Here is a 14,977-nt window from a genome sequence, read left to right as displayed (position 1 = left end):
AAGTTATCTTCATTGAAAAAAACAGCGCTTTTCTTTCAAAAATAAGGAAATTTCTAAGTGACCCCAAACTTTTGAACGGTAGTGTATACAGATACACAAGAGCTAACTGGCTTATTTTTTGGTGAAGGCTGCTTGTACCCTGCTATAAAGCCATATGCACTTCTCATCAGAGAGCCGCGACCCGCTGGCCAAGTTACATAGTGCTGATAGCAGGCGATCAGGGGTTCTGTGGGAGTGGGATAGACACCATTCTGCCTGTTTAAAGTTATGCTGCTGTGACGTGCTCCTCAGAAATATTCTATTGACCAGATTTATGAGTTATGAGCTCATGAACAGCCCTTCAAAGTTGTAATTACGAGTGGGAAATGAGGACATTTCAAGTTGCCTGAGTTGTGACATTTGTGTGAAGTTAGCAGAAGAACTGGCAGGAAGTATGGAAACAGTGTCAGCAATTGTGGTTAAAAAAATTATATATTCTGTTATTTAGTTGCTAGTAGCTGTCATTTACTTTTAGTAGTTGCACATTTTAGTAGATGCATCTATTAGCTGTAGCAAGCAAGCAAACTTTGAACATGCCAGCATGCCAGGCGAGTATACTAACACTGATAACAGCATTATTTTACAACACGAGTGACCGACTTGATATCATTAATGCAGAAAAGTCAATGTTTGGTCAGTGGAAAGAAACTTTTATTATCCATTCACATATTAAATATCAATTTTTGATCACATGTAAAGCGTAATATGGTTTATATGTTAACTGCTTTCCATGTCATGACCTAGATTAAATATAAAAATATATTATATAACATATGAAAAATAAGATGAATGTGTGTGAATGTGACATGTAGTGTACAAGCGCTTTGAGTGGTCAAAAGAGAAGTGCTATACAAGTACAGTCCATTTACCATTTATAAAAAAAAGAAGTGCTGGACCAACAGAAGACGGCAATGAAAATGTGAAAAAGGTCTGCACACTACAGCTTCCAAAAGTTCACTGGCACATCCTGAAGAGACAGTTCAAGCCAATGATCTTCTTCAGACTTAAGTGTATGCACAGAGACCCCATCTTTGAATATAAATGCTATGGTCATATGACGTGTTTTTAGCAACCTATAATAGATACAGTCCACTGGAGTTTCAATGGCTTGCCGTATAATGTTGGTAATGTTAGGAGGTCTGGAGGATGAGCTTATTTGTAAACACGATTGTGTCCACGCCCAGCAAATCGTTTAAGTTTGGGTATAAATTACTTTTCTTCGTTTTGTATGAAACACATCCAACATGAGTTTCAATTTTCTGATGATACCTGCCAATAGGTTCATCCAACCTTTTCATGTAGTTATGTTTTTTTTCCATTCAGACAGTATGTGGATTTATCAATTCCTGACCTCCATCTGAATTTAATGTCATAATTGTCATATGATTGCAAACAAGCTGTTGAAGCTGTCTTTCTTTCCTTCCTCTCTCTTTTCTCAGGACGGAGCAGAAAACATTGTACTCCCCCAAGCGGGTCAATCACAGTGAGGGCAAAGAGGGCCGAGCTGTGGAGGAGTCTGAAATCTTGATTGTCAAAACCCCCCAGAAAACCAAGGAGCCCTCCCTGCTCTGGGCGCTGTGCCTGACCTTCGGACCCTACTTCCTCATCTCCTGCCTCTATAAGATCATCCAGGATGTCCTCATGTTCGTCGGGCCTGAGATTCTCCGGTGAGAAACCATGACTATGTTTCCGCTCAAAACATCATCAACATGTAATTTTGGGTTTAGTCACATGACCACATTGGGTTTACCTGTTTTTTGTGTATAATTTGTCAGTAACTAAGTAAAGTTTATTCATATAGCACTTCCACAGATAAAAATCCTAAAGTGCTTGACATTAAAAAACAGATGCACAATAAAGCAAAATAAAAGAGCGGTGACAATCAGCACAGAGCTGATACATAAAACCACAGCACAACAACAAACTGGATGAGAGCAGAGACACACATATATAACAAGGAATACAACATTTAAAAGTTGTATAAAATGTTTTCCTCAACCTGCAACAAAGCTCAGAACTCTCTGGACAGGTTCGAAAGAGCAGATGAACATCAGTTTGTTGTTTGTATTCTTAGTAGTTACCAGGGCAGCAATCATTCTTCCAGGCGACCCACCATAAGACGACTATACACAAAAAAAAGGAGAAAGAAAGAAAGAAAGACAACAACAGCAACAAAAACATAAAACTAGATATCCCCTAGAGAGACTATACCAGCTGTAAGCTGCCACGTCCCACCAGATATTCCACCTGCATTATGCAGCGCTACCGTTACTGTGCACATTTTGTAGGCGCAGGAACTACTACATTTCCATGCGTGACCTGTCAAGTGATGTGACTGTGTCTGTTATGTATATATGAGATCTTTGAGTATAAACTTGAGTTACTTGAAACCAGACCCTGATGTTGGCTTTTTCTTCAATGATCCCATCAAGGCTGCTGATCCGCTTCGTCAACAATGCCAGCGCTCCCTCCTGGCACGGATACTTCTACACTGCTCTGCTCTTCATATGTACCAGCGTGCAGTCACTCATCCTGCAGAGGTACTTTCATGTCTGCTTTGTGTCAGGCATGCGTCTGCGCACTGCCATCATCGGAGCTGTCTACAGAAAGGTACAGGACAATTTAGAGTCATTTTAGAAATACTTATCGTAAAGACTGTGGAAATACAATAAAGAAAGATGTGGAAGCACAGACTGAATAACAAGCAGTGAAGTGTGTAACTCCAGGAGGTGCTCACTCCTCCCTCTGTATGAACCCTGGAATAGGATTTTACTTGACTGATATAGCCATCAAGATATTTATAGTTTAACCCTTTGAAACCTGGAGCGACATCACTGTTCTTGTGCAGCTTTCAGATGCATTTTTCAGGTATTTAAGATTTGAGAAAATTGATGCAATCTTTCAAAAACATGGGAAAAAAAGGCAATGAGCAACTTGGTAAAAAAGTTGCACAAATTGCAAGAAATAAGTAGATTTACAAAACTGTTTTAAAAAAGGCTAGAGAAAAATATTTAGGGGGAAAAAACAATATAATTTTCATACTTACATATTTTAAATTATGATGCAGAATTATAATACATTTAAAGCACCTCTTCCAGGTAATTTCCTTGTTTGTGTGTTGTTTTACTTTCTTCTTATTATTGTTTTATTTATTTTACTATTTTAAGTAATTTTATTCATTCATTCAGTTTCCATAACTGCTTGTCCTTGTAAGGGTCTTGGGGGAGCTGGAGCCAATCCCAGCTGTCTAAGTAATTTTATAATAATAATAATAATACATTTTGTTTATAAAACGCTTTTCACACACTCACTCAAGACATTGTACAATAGAAAGAGCATTTCAAACAACAACAAAAAAAACAAAAAAAGACAGAAAACATAGCAACAAAGCACAAGCATATAAAAAATGCACACTTCACAGTCACACTTTAAAGCTTGTTTAAAAAGATGAGTCTTGAGCAGTGATTTGAACGTGGATGGGTCAGTACAGTCTTGAATATTTTTGGGGAGTGAGTTTCAGAGGGAATATGCCACGATGGAGAAGGCTCTTTTTCTTGTACTTTTTACTCATTTTTTGTGTCTTTTTCTTCTTACATTGCTCATTGTTTTCTTCCTATGTTTTTGTGAGAAATCAGACCAATTTGCTCAGGTTTCAAGGGTTTTAAAAAAATTCAAAGTTGATTAAAACTTCCAGTAACATAAAACATGCTGTAATTATTCTCCTAGTCAGTTGCGTGCATGCTTTGGCTGTGACTCTACAGTCAGACCTTTGATGGGACTTGACCCTTCTTGGATCTGCTCATTCAGGCCTTGGTTATAAGCAACGCAGCCCGCCGCACCTCCACTGTGGGAGAGATAGTCAACCTGATGTCAGTAGATGCTCAGCGCTTCATGGACCTCATCACTTACATCAACATGATATGGTCCGCCCCTCTGCAGGTGGGGCTCGCCCTCTACTTTCTCTGGCAGGTACGTTCACAGACCAGTTATTAACGGTCTGTTATAAGTTTATTATGATAACTAATATCAGCCTCAATAGTCTCGCATGAGCAGATTTTGGCCAGTCAACATAAGCTCTCTTGTAAATGTAGCCTGCAGTAACAGGGTTATGTCTTCTGTTTGACCAGCAGTAAACTGCTGTTTTGGTGTGGTAGTGTGGTATTATGAAGCAGTTAGTTCTGAAAATGAAGCTACTAGAAAAAAAGCACCACAACACAATGAAAACAGTCTGTACAGCTTAATGTTTAGACACAGTGATTTAATTGTGTTGTGGTGAGATGGCAGCGAGCACCAAACAATACCTGTACCAAAACATCTTTTTGCTCCTCTACTCTACTCTTCAGTGCAAACAGGGAATTCAGAACTCCTTAAAAGACATCACAGCAATACAAATTTAAGGGACATTTAAACAAAATACATTAAAACAAGTATAGTCTATCATAAAAATGCTATCAAAATATATGAACTCGGTAACATTTTCTTTGAAGACCACATCTGTAATGCATTATGAAGGCATTCGCAGTGAATCATAATGCTTTAAGAATAAACTCATAAACACGCATAATGCTTACTGATGTACTATATCAACAGTCATAGAACATTCTAGATGTGATTCATAAGTGGCAAATGACTGAGCTTGCAAATAGCCTATTTGGGATGGCGACAGTCGTTAGCTAGCTAGCTAGCTACAGCATATAGCATACTTACTATGCATTTTAAGGGCTGCAACAGTTTCTGTCCTCTTTTTTTCCTTTTTGAAGCAAACAATCTTGCAGATAGTGACCCTGGAAGTTCCCTGGTCTTTGCAAAATCTGATTCTGTGTCTAAAACCTTTCTGGCTTCAGACAGTGTCTTTAGATATAAGAGAGTGTCAGACTAAAGTCTTTTAAATGTATTTTCAAAGTATACTTGTGTATGGTAGATATTAATCACGACAAAATAAATTTAATAAAAGCCCAATAAAAGAGGGTCATCAGTGTTTTATCAGTATGAAAATTAGACAGTTTTCTGAGACAAAACAAATGCTGACACTTTTTTATACACTGCCTCACAATTTTTTTAAGGTCAGTTTGGAATCTATTACTGTCCCATTATACCTGTATGTTTCAACTTGGCCAACAGCATGGTTTCTCCTAACTGTCATGTCATAGTCTGCTTATAGTTTTCAGTACCTGATGCAAACAGCCGTCTGGTTTTACCACCACTTTATTATCGGATTTGTGGGCACAAATGTCTAATAGGATATAAAGATAATCTGATGACATTTTGTATCCAAAAGGTCAACTTCACTGTGACATCAAAATCTTTGTTCCTGTTCTTGGGGTTCACCTCCAAACTGTGCTGACATCTTCTGTGCTGCCGGGGGGAAGATGTGTGTAAAGCATTCATGTTTTCACAGACATGAATGTAAACTGTAACTTGACTGGTGCGTGGAGACATACAGCCACAAAGATGTAATTCTACTTATCTGTTGGTTTGTAGAACCTCGGTCCGTCTGTGCTGGCTGGAGTGGCTGTGATGGTTCTGATGGTTCCTGTTAATGCTGTCATCGCCATGAAAACCAAAACCTATCAGGTGGGACTTCTCCTCACACAGACACACACACACAATGTCACACATCTTCACTTTCCTCTCTTGACGCCATGCAAAATGCCAAGCGTTTTCAGACTTGACCTTAAGCAGTCTTACTAATGTTTAGATGGTTCAGAGACCTTTGCATGATGTTAGGCCATGTGATCAGTGACAGTATGGTCATATCAAAACAAGCACTATAACACAATTTTCAATCATACACTTCTGTAACACTCATTAGGGTCCTGTTTAACCAAGTTTTGAGCACTGAGGATCTACAGTTTACCTTGTGTCAGTTTTTAGTATTGTGTAGCTTATATTTCAGTCTTAAACTAACATACTTTTTGCATGTGTGTTGAGCAGGTGGCTCAGATGAAGAGTAAGGATAATCGCATTAGGCTGATGAATGAGATGCTGAATGGCATCAAGGTGCTGAAACTGTATGCGTGGGAGCTGGCCTTCAAGGACAAGGTGTCAGAAATCCGTGAGAGTGAGCTGCAGGTCCTGAAGAAGGCTGCCTACCTGGGTGCAATGTCCACTTTCACCTGGGTCTGTGCACCTTTCCTGGTGAGTACAGCACAGCCGCTCACACATGCACCACAATATCAGGTGAAGGACATGGCATCAGTAGGCAGGTTCCCATTAAACCTCAAACGGCGCAAATTGAAATTGCAAATATAAAATACGCCTAATGAGAACAAGTCAATTTGACAAAAACTTCTCACATACAAAGGAGATGGTATTTAAGGTGATTTGAAAAGCCATATTTTGCAAAACTGCAATGAAAACACTTTTTTGGCTTTTCACATGATGCTATGGCTATGTGCTTGTCAGTAGGAACTGGCTCCCTCATGATGCAGCAGGAGCTACAAGAGCTGTTATTGCATCACATAATTCTTCAAAAGTTGAGCGGATTATCTGGAAGTTTTGAATTGACAATTCCTTTGTGAAATCATGGACTATCACCTCCCTGAAATCCCTCGTACGTGGTTGCTCCCACGTATAAGGTGCTCGCCGTTCCATTATGGCTCCATAACACGCCTACATGGCCTTGGATTGGGAATAATGACAGCTTGTGTAGTAGCTGCAATAGAAATAAAGCTGCTGATGTTTTGAGCAGAAACATAGTCATGTTTTATAGACATTTTCAAAATATTGCTTAAATTTTATGCAAATCTGTGATGGAAACCTGTCCACATTCATTCAAAACATACACCAAGCAAGTACTAACATATTTAAAGACTGGACAAGATAAAAGAATAACACAATCACAAATCTTACCGTGTCTAAAATTCAAAACAAGCTGCACTTCTCATTTTCAGCATATAAAAGCATATATGATCAGAATGATATGATACAGTGAAAAGGACTAAAATCTCATGAAGATGTATTTCTTTCCTTGTGGTCTCTGTCCCTTCTGCCGGCTCACTAAACAGGTTGCCCTGTCCACTTTTGCCGTGTATGTACTGATTGATGAAAATAATGTGCTCGATGCCCAGAAGGCCTTTGTGTCGCTGGCACTCTTCAACATTCTGCGTTTTCCTCTCAACATGTTGCCAATGGTCATCAGTAGTATGGTACAGGTTAGTGTGCACACTCTCACACACTCAGCACTCAGTCACACACACTTGTCTCCATTGTTCCACTCTCTAGCATTGCATATCATGTTTGATTCTCAGTTGGTTAGAAGAGAAAGGTATGGAAGAAGTCCAGTGTTTGACCTGGGTCATAAAATTCTGTAGTGAAGATATAAATATCATAAAATAAACGTAAAATGAGGCTGTTCACACAGGAAGATAGAGATAGAGCTGATAATATCTGGATCTCTACATGTAACATTCCCAGTGATCTAATCTAGTATTTCCTGGTTAGCCATTACTGGAATGCTTTGCTTCTTAGCTGAATTATCACACAGAGGACTCCCGAAATCCAGCTACTGTGGAAGTTAAAGAGGAGACAATATGTAAATATAGTGAACATTTACACTGATATTGACTTTTTAGGTGGCTAAAATATGTTTTGCTGCAGCCCTGTCCATAGCAGGACATTGTTTAGCTATTGTGCCAGTGTTGTGCTGAAGACTGTTTGCCCGTCAATATCTGCTACCCTTACCTAAAAGCTGATCCAAACCCCTTAAGGGACTGTACTTAATTTATCAGAGGATGGGGTAACTGGGGTGTGACTCCTTATTCAAGATAAGCACAATATACTACCATTTAAAGTTGTATGTCCCTTACGTAAACCAAAATAAAGAATACAAGTCCACCCTTTGCGCTTACTTTTTTTATTTATTGCCTTACCCATTTTGCAGCACTTCTTCCCCCCTCATAAATAACAAACAGTCCCAGAGCAGCAACTAGGAGCATGTGCAGAACACCTAGGCCAGTTCAAGTCTGAATTAGGTGTAGACATGATTTTTATCAGACTAACACAATAATTTGACTTTTTCTATTCATGTAAGCACACTGACTCTCTCAGGTGGAGCATCTGCACGGTCTTCATCTTCTCTTTACCTCCTGACACTCAGATTCTCCTAAAACTAAGCAAGTGGGAAGGACTCTGTCAACATACCAAACAATGACAAGTACACAAAACACACATACCTTCATGTTTTGTAAGTTCCTAACACACTTGTGCACATGCACTGTGTTCTACAATTATTTATATTCATTAAACAGAACATGGGGTACATGTGGCTGTATTGATCTAAAGAAAAGAATGCCTACACACATATCTGTTGTTATGTGCATACTGTTTTAGTCATGAGTCTACACAGAGTTTCATTTATCTGGTCCCCGGTGCTTTGCCCGTTGTGTTTTCCTCCCTCTGTGTCAATCTTTAGGCCAGTGTGTCCCTGAAACGGCTGCGAGTGTTTCTGTCTCATGAGGAACTGCAGGAGGACAGTGTGGAGCACAAAACAGCAGCAGGCTGTGAGTTATTATATTCTACTTTTCCTTCTGTTGCTTTGTTGTGCCCTCTCTCCTCTCATAAATGTGTATTTCCACATGATGTGTAGATCCAGTTTCCTGTGTTTGCAGATGGAAGTATTTCATACTCACTGTACTGATATTCCTCTTCTGCCTTCTCTCAGCCCCACACAGTATCTCCATAGTGGATGGAGTTTTCAGCTGGTCCAGAGCTGAATCACCAACACTGAAGAGGTATGTGTCATCGTCCCCCATTCACATAAATGAGCATTGACATCAACAAAAAACAATGTGCAACATACACACTACTTCATTCAATAGATAAGCTCACTTTTTTGTTTCTTTTAGGGATATATTGCTTTTTGTTATTTTTGCTTTTAAAAGCACGCCATTTACCAGTTAATAACCAATTAATTTGAAGAAAAAAAACACAAAAAAACGCAGTTATTTGAAATACAAAAGGAGCTTCCCTCTTAGTCCATCACTCCATTCACTCAGTGAGCTTTAGCTCAGCATTTTGAAGGGCTATCCATTTTGAAGTTTGTGTTATAATGTCTTTTATTTTATTTCTGATTAGCCAAACTAACATGCAGAAACATAAAAGTGCCCACTGCCCACCCCCCAGACTTGACTGGCATGCTAGCCTTGGCTGCTGTCAAACATACTTTAGTCAAACATATTTTAGTCAAGCCAAAACGAAGCACCGCCTACCAGATGAAGCAAACATTTTCATTTTACAGCTAAACAGTACACTAAAATATGGCCCTGAAAACATCTGAGATAAGAAATAGTTTTGATTCATATTTAAGCAGGGCTGCCTAGTTTGACAGTTTGACCGCAGTTAATGGGCAGGGATTGACATGATTAACATCTGCATTAGAGACTCCTCAGTTGTCATAGGTTACCAACTGTAGCAACGTGGTACAGCATGGTGTTCGTATTACTAAATTGAAGAGTAACTATTAACCAACATGTGTAACCAGTCAAAAATATTCTCATCAGCTAAACCTTGACATCCCTTGTCCAATGAAAGAGTTACAAGTCACTGGTATTATTCCACTAGTCTATATTGACATCTCTGTTTAAAGTAATAGAGGGAAAAATTTGCTGTTGAAATCTCAGCCAAGGGTGAAACGATGCTTTAGCAGTTTGAGTGAGTCAAATCAAGTGGATATCTTCCAGAGCTGGTTATTTTAGAACAAAATTTCCAAAAGCACTAGTCAGGTACCATATTGTCCTTTTACATGTTGTCAACTTACCATAAGAAAGCATTTCTGTTGCTTCTATTTTTTCTGCTGATGTGTTTCTTTCAAGTGTCACACAAAGTAGCATAGTTACAAAAAGTTAACAGCGTACTATTAATAAACATACAAACAATACATATTCATTTCTCAGCATGTGATTTTTTTAAAAATTAAATCAACCTGCTTATTTCTGAAATAAACTGAGTTGAATCACACTGTGTGTCTGCAGGTTGAATGTATGTATCCCAGAAGGCTCTCTGGTGGCCGTGGTGGGACACGTGGGCTCGGGAAAGTCCTCGCTGCTCTCTGCCCTGCTTGGAGAGATGGATAAACTAGAAGGAACTGTGGCTGTCAAGGTGTCTGCTCTGGCTCTCTCACACAGACATACAGAGGCTTGCTCACAGCAGCAGTGCACACTTGCCCCTGTCTGTCTGCTGCTTTTCCAACAGGGAGTTAATTCATTCTAAAGATTTCCAAGGCACAAGTCCCAGAAGACTATAAAAGGCAAATAAGAAGGGGCTCAAAGTGGAGCCTTGAGGTACAGCACAGGTGACAGGAGCAGATGAGGAAAGAGATGGATCTGTTAGGAAGGAGCTGAACTACTGGAGGGCTCCACCCTGACTTCCAGTGCTGCTCTCGAGACGATTCAGGGTGATAATATTCAGCTGTATTGAAGGAGAAGCTAAGGCCTAATAGAATTATTATTACACATTTACCAGAGTCAAGAGACAGCAGTAGATCATTGTAGACTTTGAATGCCCTGAAACCTGACTAATGAATCTCCATAATATTTTATTTTCTAAAAAGCTCTAGAGTTGAGAATACACATTTTTTCTACTTTAATTGGCAACTCAGAAATAGGCCAGACATGATTAAGAGTGGCTGCTTTAAGGTCAGGCTTTTAAATAATGGGATGTACCACTGCATGTTTAAAGCGAGAGGTAACACTTCTGTAAGGCACTCTGAGCCTTATGCCAATTGGTAAAAGGTTGGCCATCTCAACATTTGGTCCTGTTTTTTTGCTGGCTGCCTGGAATTTCACCTGAATCAATAAATAGCGTTGCAGTCCCTTTGCCCTACCCCTTGGGGAGTATATGAGGAGCTGCATCTGCTCGGTCTCCTTGGTCTTCTTGTGGTGAGGCAGGGTTCCCGTACACATGGAATATGAAACTGTGTGGCGAGATAGTATTGATATGATAGAGAATGTTAAGTTACATTGTGACCTTAGTTCTGTGAGTGAAGAGGCTCTCTCTCCAGGGCAAAGCCACTCGAGAACTGATCCAATCAATGTTAATCAGCAAAATCAAGCACACCTTGGCCTTTTAAACGTGTGCATGGACAGAGGTGTGTCTTAGGGACAACCATGTCAGCTGCCCCAGTGGCTCAGTCCCTGTACATATGCAATGTATAATTGTGTGGAAAGATAGTGTTTTCACCCAGAGAACCAGGGTTATAATGTAACCAAACAAGTGTGCCGATGCATGCAGGCCATTGAATGAGACTTTGAATTAAAAGAGTGATTAGTTTAGTTAATTTGTCAGCTTTTTTTTAAATTAGTTTTTATCTGTAGTAGATCTGTCAAACAGTATTTTTTAACTTTGGAGCATTATGGTTTGTATCATAAGTGTTAAAGTTTCATGTGACACAAGTATCATGTATCACAAGTATCACTCTGGCTTTAAAACTCAGCCCAGTACAGCCTCTTGAAAACAGGAATGTTGGCTGGTGATGAACGCAATTTTTTTTAAAAATGACCATGTTAATTACGGATGTTAATTGCATAGCGATTAAGGCTTATTTTATTGTTGGCCATGCTGTTTTTTCATCAGCAAAATTTAAACTAACTTTGGAGTTAGGAGTTTGGAGTTTGGAGTCAGTTATTTCTTCCTGAGAAGCTAACACGACATGTTTGGTACGGCTGGATTCCACAGGTCTTCTGGTTCCACATGATACCAGTATCATCACGCCAGCTTTAGAACTCAGCCCAATACAACACATTAATTATGGACCTTAAATGATCGCAGTAAAGGCATTAATGCTGACTGCCCTAAATTGTTGATAAAGACTGAAGTACATTTTGATTTAGTTGAGTGTAATGTTGTTGAAACTAACACTGATTGGAACTGGACAGCAGCCAACAGGTTAATGTGGTAGTTTGGCCAGCTCACAGGGTTAGTTGACAAGCTGCTGGTGATGGTTGAGGACCGAGTCAGGGGTGCAGAAAAATGTTTTTTTTTCCATTCATGCATCTGGCTGGGATCATTTCTGTCTAAAAACTGCAAACATCAGAGTAGAGTGATTCACCCTCACAGGATTGTCTGACTGCTAATCATCAGAATGCCTTGAAATGTAAAATGTGTGTGCTGGTGTGTGTGGCCCTGCAGGGTTCTGTGGCCTACGTTCCCCAGCAGGCCTGGATCCAGAACTCCACGCTGAGAGACAACATAATATTTGGTCAGGAGAGGAGAGAGGCCTGGTATCAGCGGGTGGTGGAGGCATGTGCCCTTCAGCCTGACCTCGAGATCCTCCCTGCTGGAGACGAGACAGAGATTGGAGAGAAGGTTATTCAATTATTCTGTTCAATTTTATTTATAAAGCCCATTATCACAATCCCATTTTGCCTCAGGGCTCTTGTTAACTCATGAGTACACAGGTCCTTTATCTGCAGAGTGGTGCAAATCTAGAGTCTCTCATGAATTGTCTATTAAAAAATGCTGACTCTAAAGCAGGCATGTCAAACTGGTCCACAGGGGGGCCGGTGTGGCTGCAGGTTTTTGTGCCAACCAACCAAGAGCACACTGTTTGACCAATCAACTGTCTGAAGACGGAGATCAGTTGATTAAATGAGTCAAGTCTGGTGTGCTGCTACTTGGTTGGAAACAAAACCTGCAGCCACACCGGCCCCCCTGTGGACCGGTTTGACATGCCTGCTCTAAAGAGTTTTAAAACATACACACACATCACACAAGGCACAACAGTCTGTAAATGAAATGCCTTATTTCTATTTTTGCCTTTATCTCTGTCTGTCTGTCTGTGTGTCTGTGTGTACAGGGGGTGAATCTCTCCGGAGGTCAGAAGCAGAGGGTGAGCCTGGCCAGGGCTGTTTACTGTGACCGTGTTGTCTACCTGCTGGATGACCCGCTGTCTGCTGTTGATGCTCAAGTAGGAAAACATATCTTTGATCATGTCATCGGCCCACAGGGACTGCTGAAGGACAAGGTGTGTGTGATCTCATGCTCAGACCCAAAGCACTACATGAAGGTTCACTGTCTGATAAAATTCATAAATTTAACAATTTATTTGTGAACTGTAATCCTTCAGTTTGTGCATTAATAATAGTGTAATTGTGAATATATGATTGGGTAGGCCTTAGGTTGGGTCTGTATTTAGTATCCTTGTGGTCTTGCAGGTGTTTTTTTCAAATTTTATAGTGATACATCCAATAGTTTTCAAAATATTCCAATGAAAGAAGAAATATCAACCTGTCTGTGACACTAGAGGAAAACTCTATAAGGATTCATCCCTCTAGGCACCTTGAATGTCAGTTAAGAATTTCTTGACAATCCATCAGTTTTGGAATAATTTCAGGCTGGACCAAAGTGATGGACAGACAGCGCGCTATCTCAGTGTCAGCAGTAACAATACTGAAGGAATCAGATAAAGGTAGAGGTAAAAAAAAGTCATTATGACAGATAGTTTCAGTCTGGTTTGGGAAATCTACGTACGTATGGTAATACAGAAGTATGAAAAGTTTTTTTAAAGATTCTAATAGTGCTGACTAGGAATGAATACAGTAATGATTTGGTGACTTTAGGATGGTTCAGGTATTACCTTTACCACACACACATGCTGACTGTGTGTGTGGCTGTGTGCAGACTCGTGTGCTGGTGACTCATGGACTGAGCTACCTGCCGCAGACCGACCTGATTCTGGTCATGGTGGAGGGAGAGATCTCAGAGATGGGCTCCTACCAGCAGCTCATGGCCAAAGAGGGAGCCTTTGCTGAGTTTCAGCGGACATACACTGCAGTCGACCACACTGACAACAACGGTGAGACATGCTGCACACACACAGCACCTCACACACACATTCACGTAACATTTAAATCCAGAGCATTTGTAAGTAGTTTTCCTGGACACATCAAGAAGAGCTCAACTGCTGAGAATAATTATTAACAGTGTTTTGGATCTCAGTTGTTAGCTGCAATGGCTCCAGATACTGTTGAGGGATCAGTCCTTATGCCAAATTTTTTGTTTCCTTCCAACATTCAGAATCTATGCCAAAGACTGGAACCAAAGGAACAGAGAACAGCATTGCACCTGCTCCTGCTGGGTAAGTACAACTGGACACAGAGAGATAAGCTACACCACAGTTTCATACAACAGTCTAGACCTCTGTTGTCTGACAGCAGTTATTATTATTATTATTTTTATTATTATTATTATTATTAGTAGTAGTAGTAGTAGTAGTAGTAGTAGCAGTAGCAGTAGTAGTAGTAGTAGTATTTTAATAATTACTGTATAAGGCAAATTTTCACTGCTGTGTGATAGTGTTTGTTCATAGTTGATTGTAGTAGGTGGATATGTTTTATGTTCTGTTCATCGTAATTAATTGCAGAATTTCCAAAGTTAATTGCAATTCATTGCATTTTTTAATTACATGTTTTCAATGTCATTATTTTGCATTTCAAAACACTTATGAGGTCCATATTGACAGGATGAAGCAGTTCCTACCAGATTGTTTTATATTGGCGTTTTTTTGGTTAGAAGCCTGAGATAAGGTCTGAGGTTAACACAGGTTGAAGAGACTTTCAGGTTTTGTTCTATGACATAAAATCCATCAGTTAACACCCCACTGTGTGGTTGCTAACAAGTAGCTCAGTGAGACTACAGATCGTCACCACAGTGAACATGACTTCACAGCCTTGTTGTGGGGGTAATGTTCAGTCATGTGACCATGCTGTATTGCCCTTATAGTCTAATCTTAGCTATTTACGTCTTGCTATTGCACGAAGACTTCAAAAATCCTGAAAGTGATGTTCATTTATGTAAGTATCATAAACGTTTGTTCACCACAGAATTTATTTTCTGCCATGATCCAAAATCCAACGGAAAAATCCCATAGATGTTTCGATGAGGGAACCAGGGCAAAGCTAATTTACTCGTCGGCCTATCGAAAACCATCATCCCTAGGGCA

General features: G+C 39.9%; 1 protein-coding gene across 2 annotated transcripts in view; it reads left to right on the top strand.

Annotated features, from left to right (window-relative positions):
- abcc1 (ATP binding cassette subfamily C member 1 (ABCC1 blood group)) overlaps positions 1 to 14,977 on the top strand; it is a 57,510-nt gene that overhangs the window by 24,092 nt on the left and 18,441 nt on the right. For both annotated transcript variants that reach the window (XM_088069177.1, XM_042505863.2), the window contains exons 8-20: positions 1,479 to 1,706; positions 2,472 to 2,649; positions 3,847 to 4,008; positions 5,521 to 5,613; positions 5,974 to 6,177; positions 7,047 to 7,193; positions 8,453 to 8,540; positions 8,702 to 8,771; positions 10,011 to 10,137; positions 12,166 to 12,342; positions 12,833 to 13,000; positions 13,657 to 13,831; positions 14,053 to 14,113. In XM_088069177.1, coding sequence (XP_087925303.1) covers positions 1,479 to 1,706; positions 2,472 to 2,649; positions 3,847 to 4,008; positions 5,521 to 5,613; positions 5,974 to 6,177; positions 7,047 to 7,193; positions 8,453 to 8,540; positions 8,702 to 8,771; positions 10,011 to 10,137; positions 12,166 to 12,342; positions 12,833 to 13,000; positions 13,657 to 13,831; positions 14,053 to 14,113 — 1,878 coding nt within the window. The remainder of the gene's footprint in view (positions 1 to 1,478; positions 1,707 to 2,471; positions 2,650 to 3,846; positions 4,009 to 5,520; positions 5,614 to 5,973; positions 6,178 to 7,046; positions 7,194 to 8,452; positions 8,541 to 8,701; positions 8,772 to 10,010; positions 10,138 to 12,165; positions 12,343 to 12,832; positions 13,001 to 13,656; positions 13,832 to 14,052; positions 14,114 to 14,977) is intronic.

Source organism: Plectropomus leopardus, chromosome 18, assembly GCF_026936395.1.
Source record: "Plectropomus leopardus strain MGB_pleo_1.0 chromosome 18, ASM2693639v1, whole genome shotgun sequence".
NCBI lineage: Eukaryota > Metazoa > Chordata > Actinopteri > Perciformes > Serranidae > Plectropomus > Plectropomus leopardus.
Note: the sequence above shows the minus strand (reverse complement) of the source record. Positions and strands in the feature narration are given on the sequence as shown.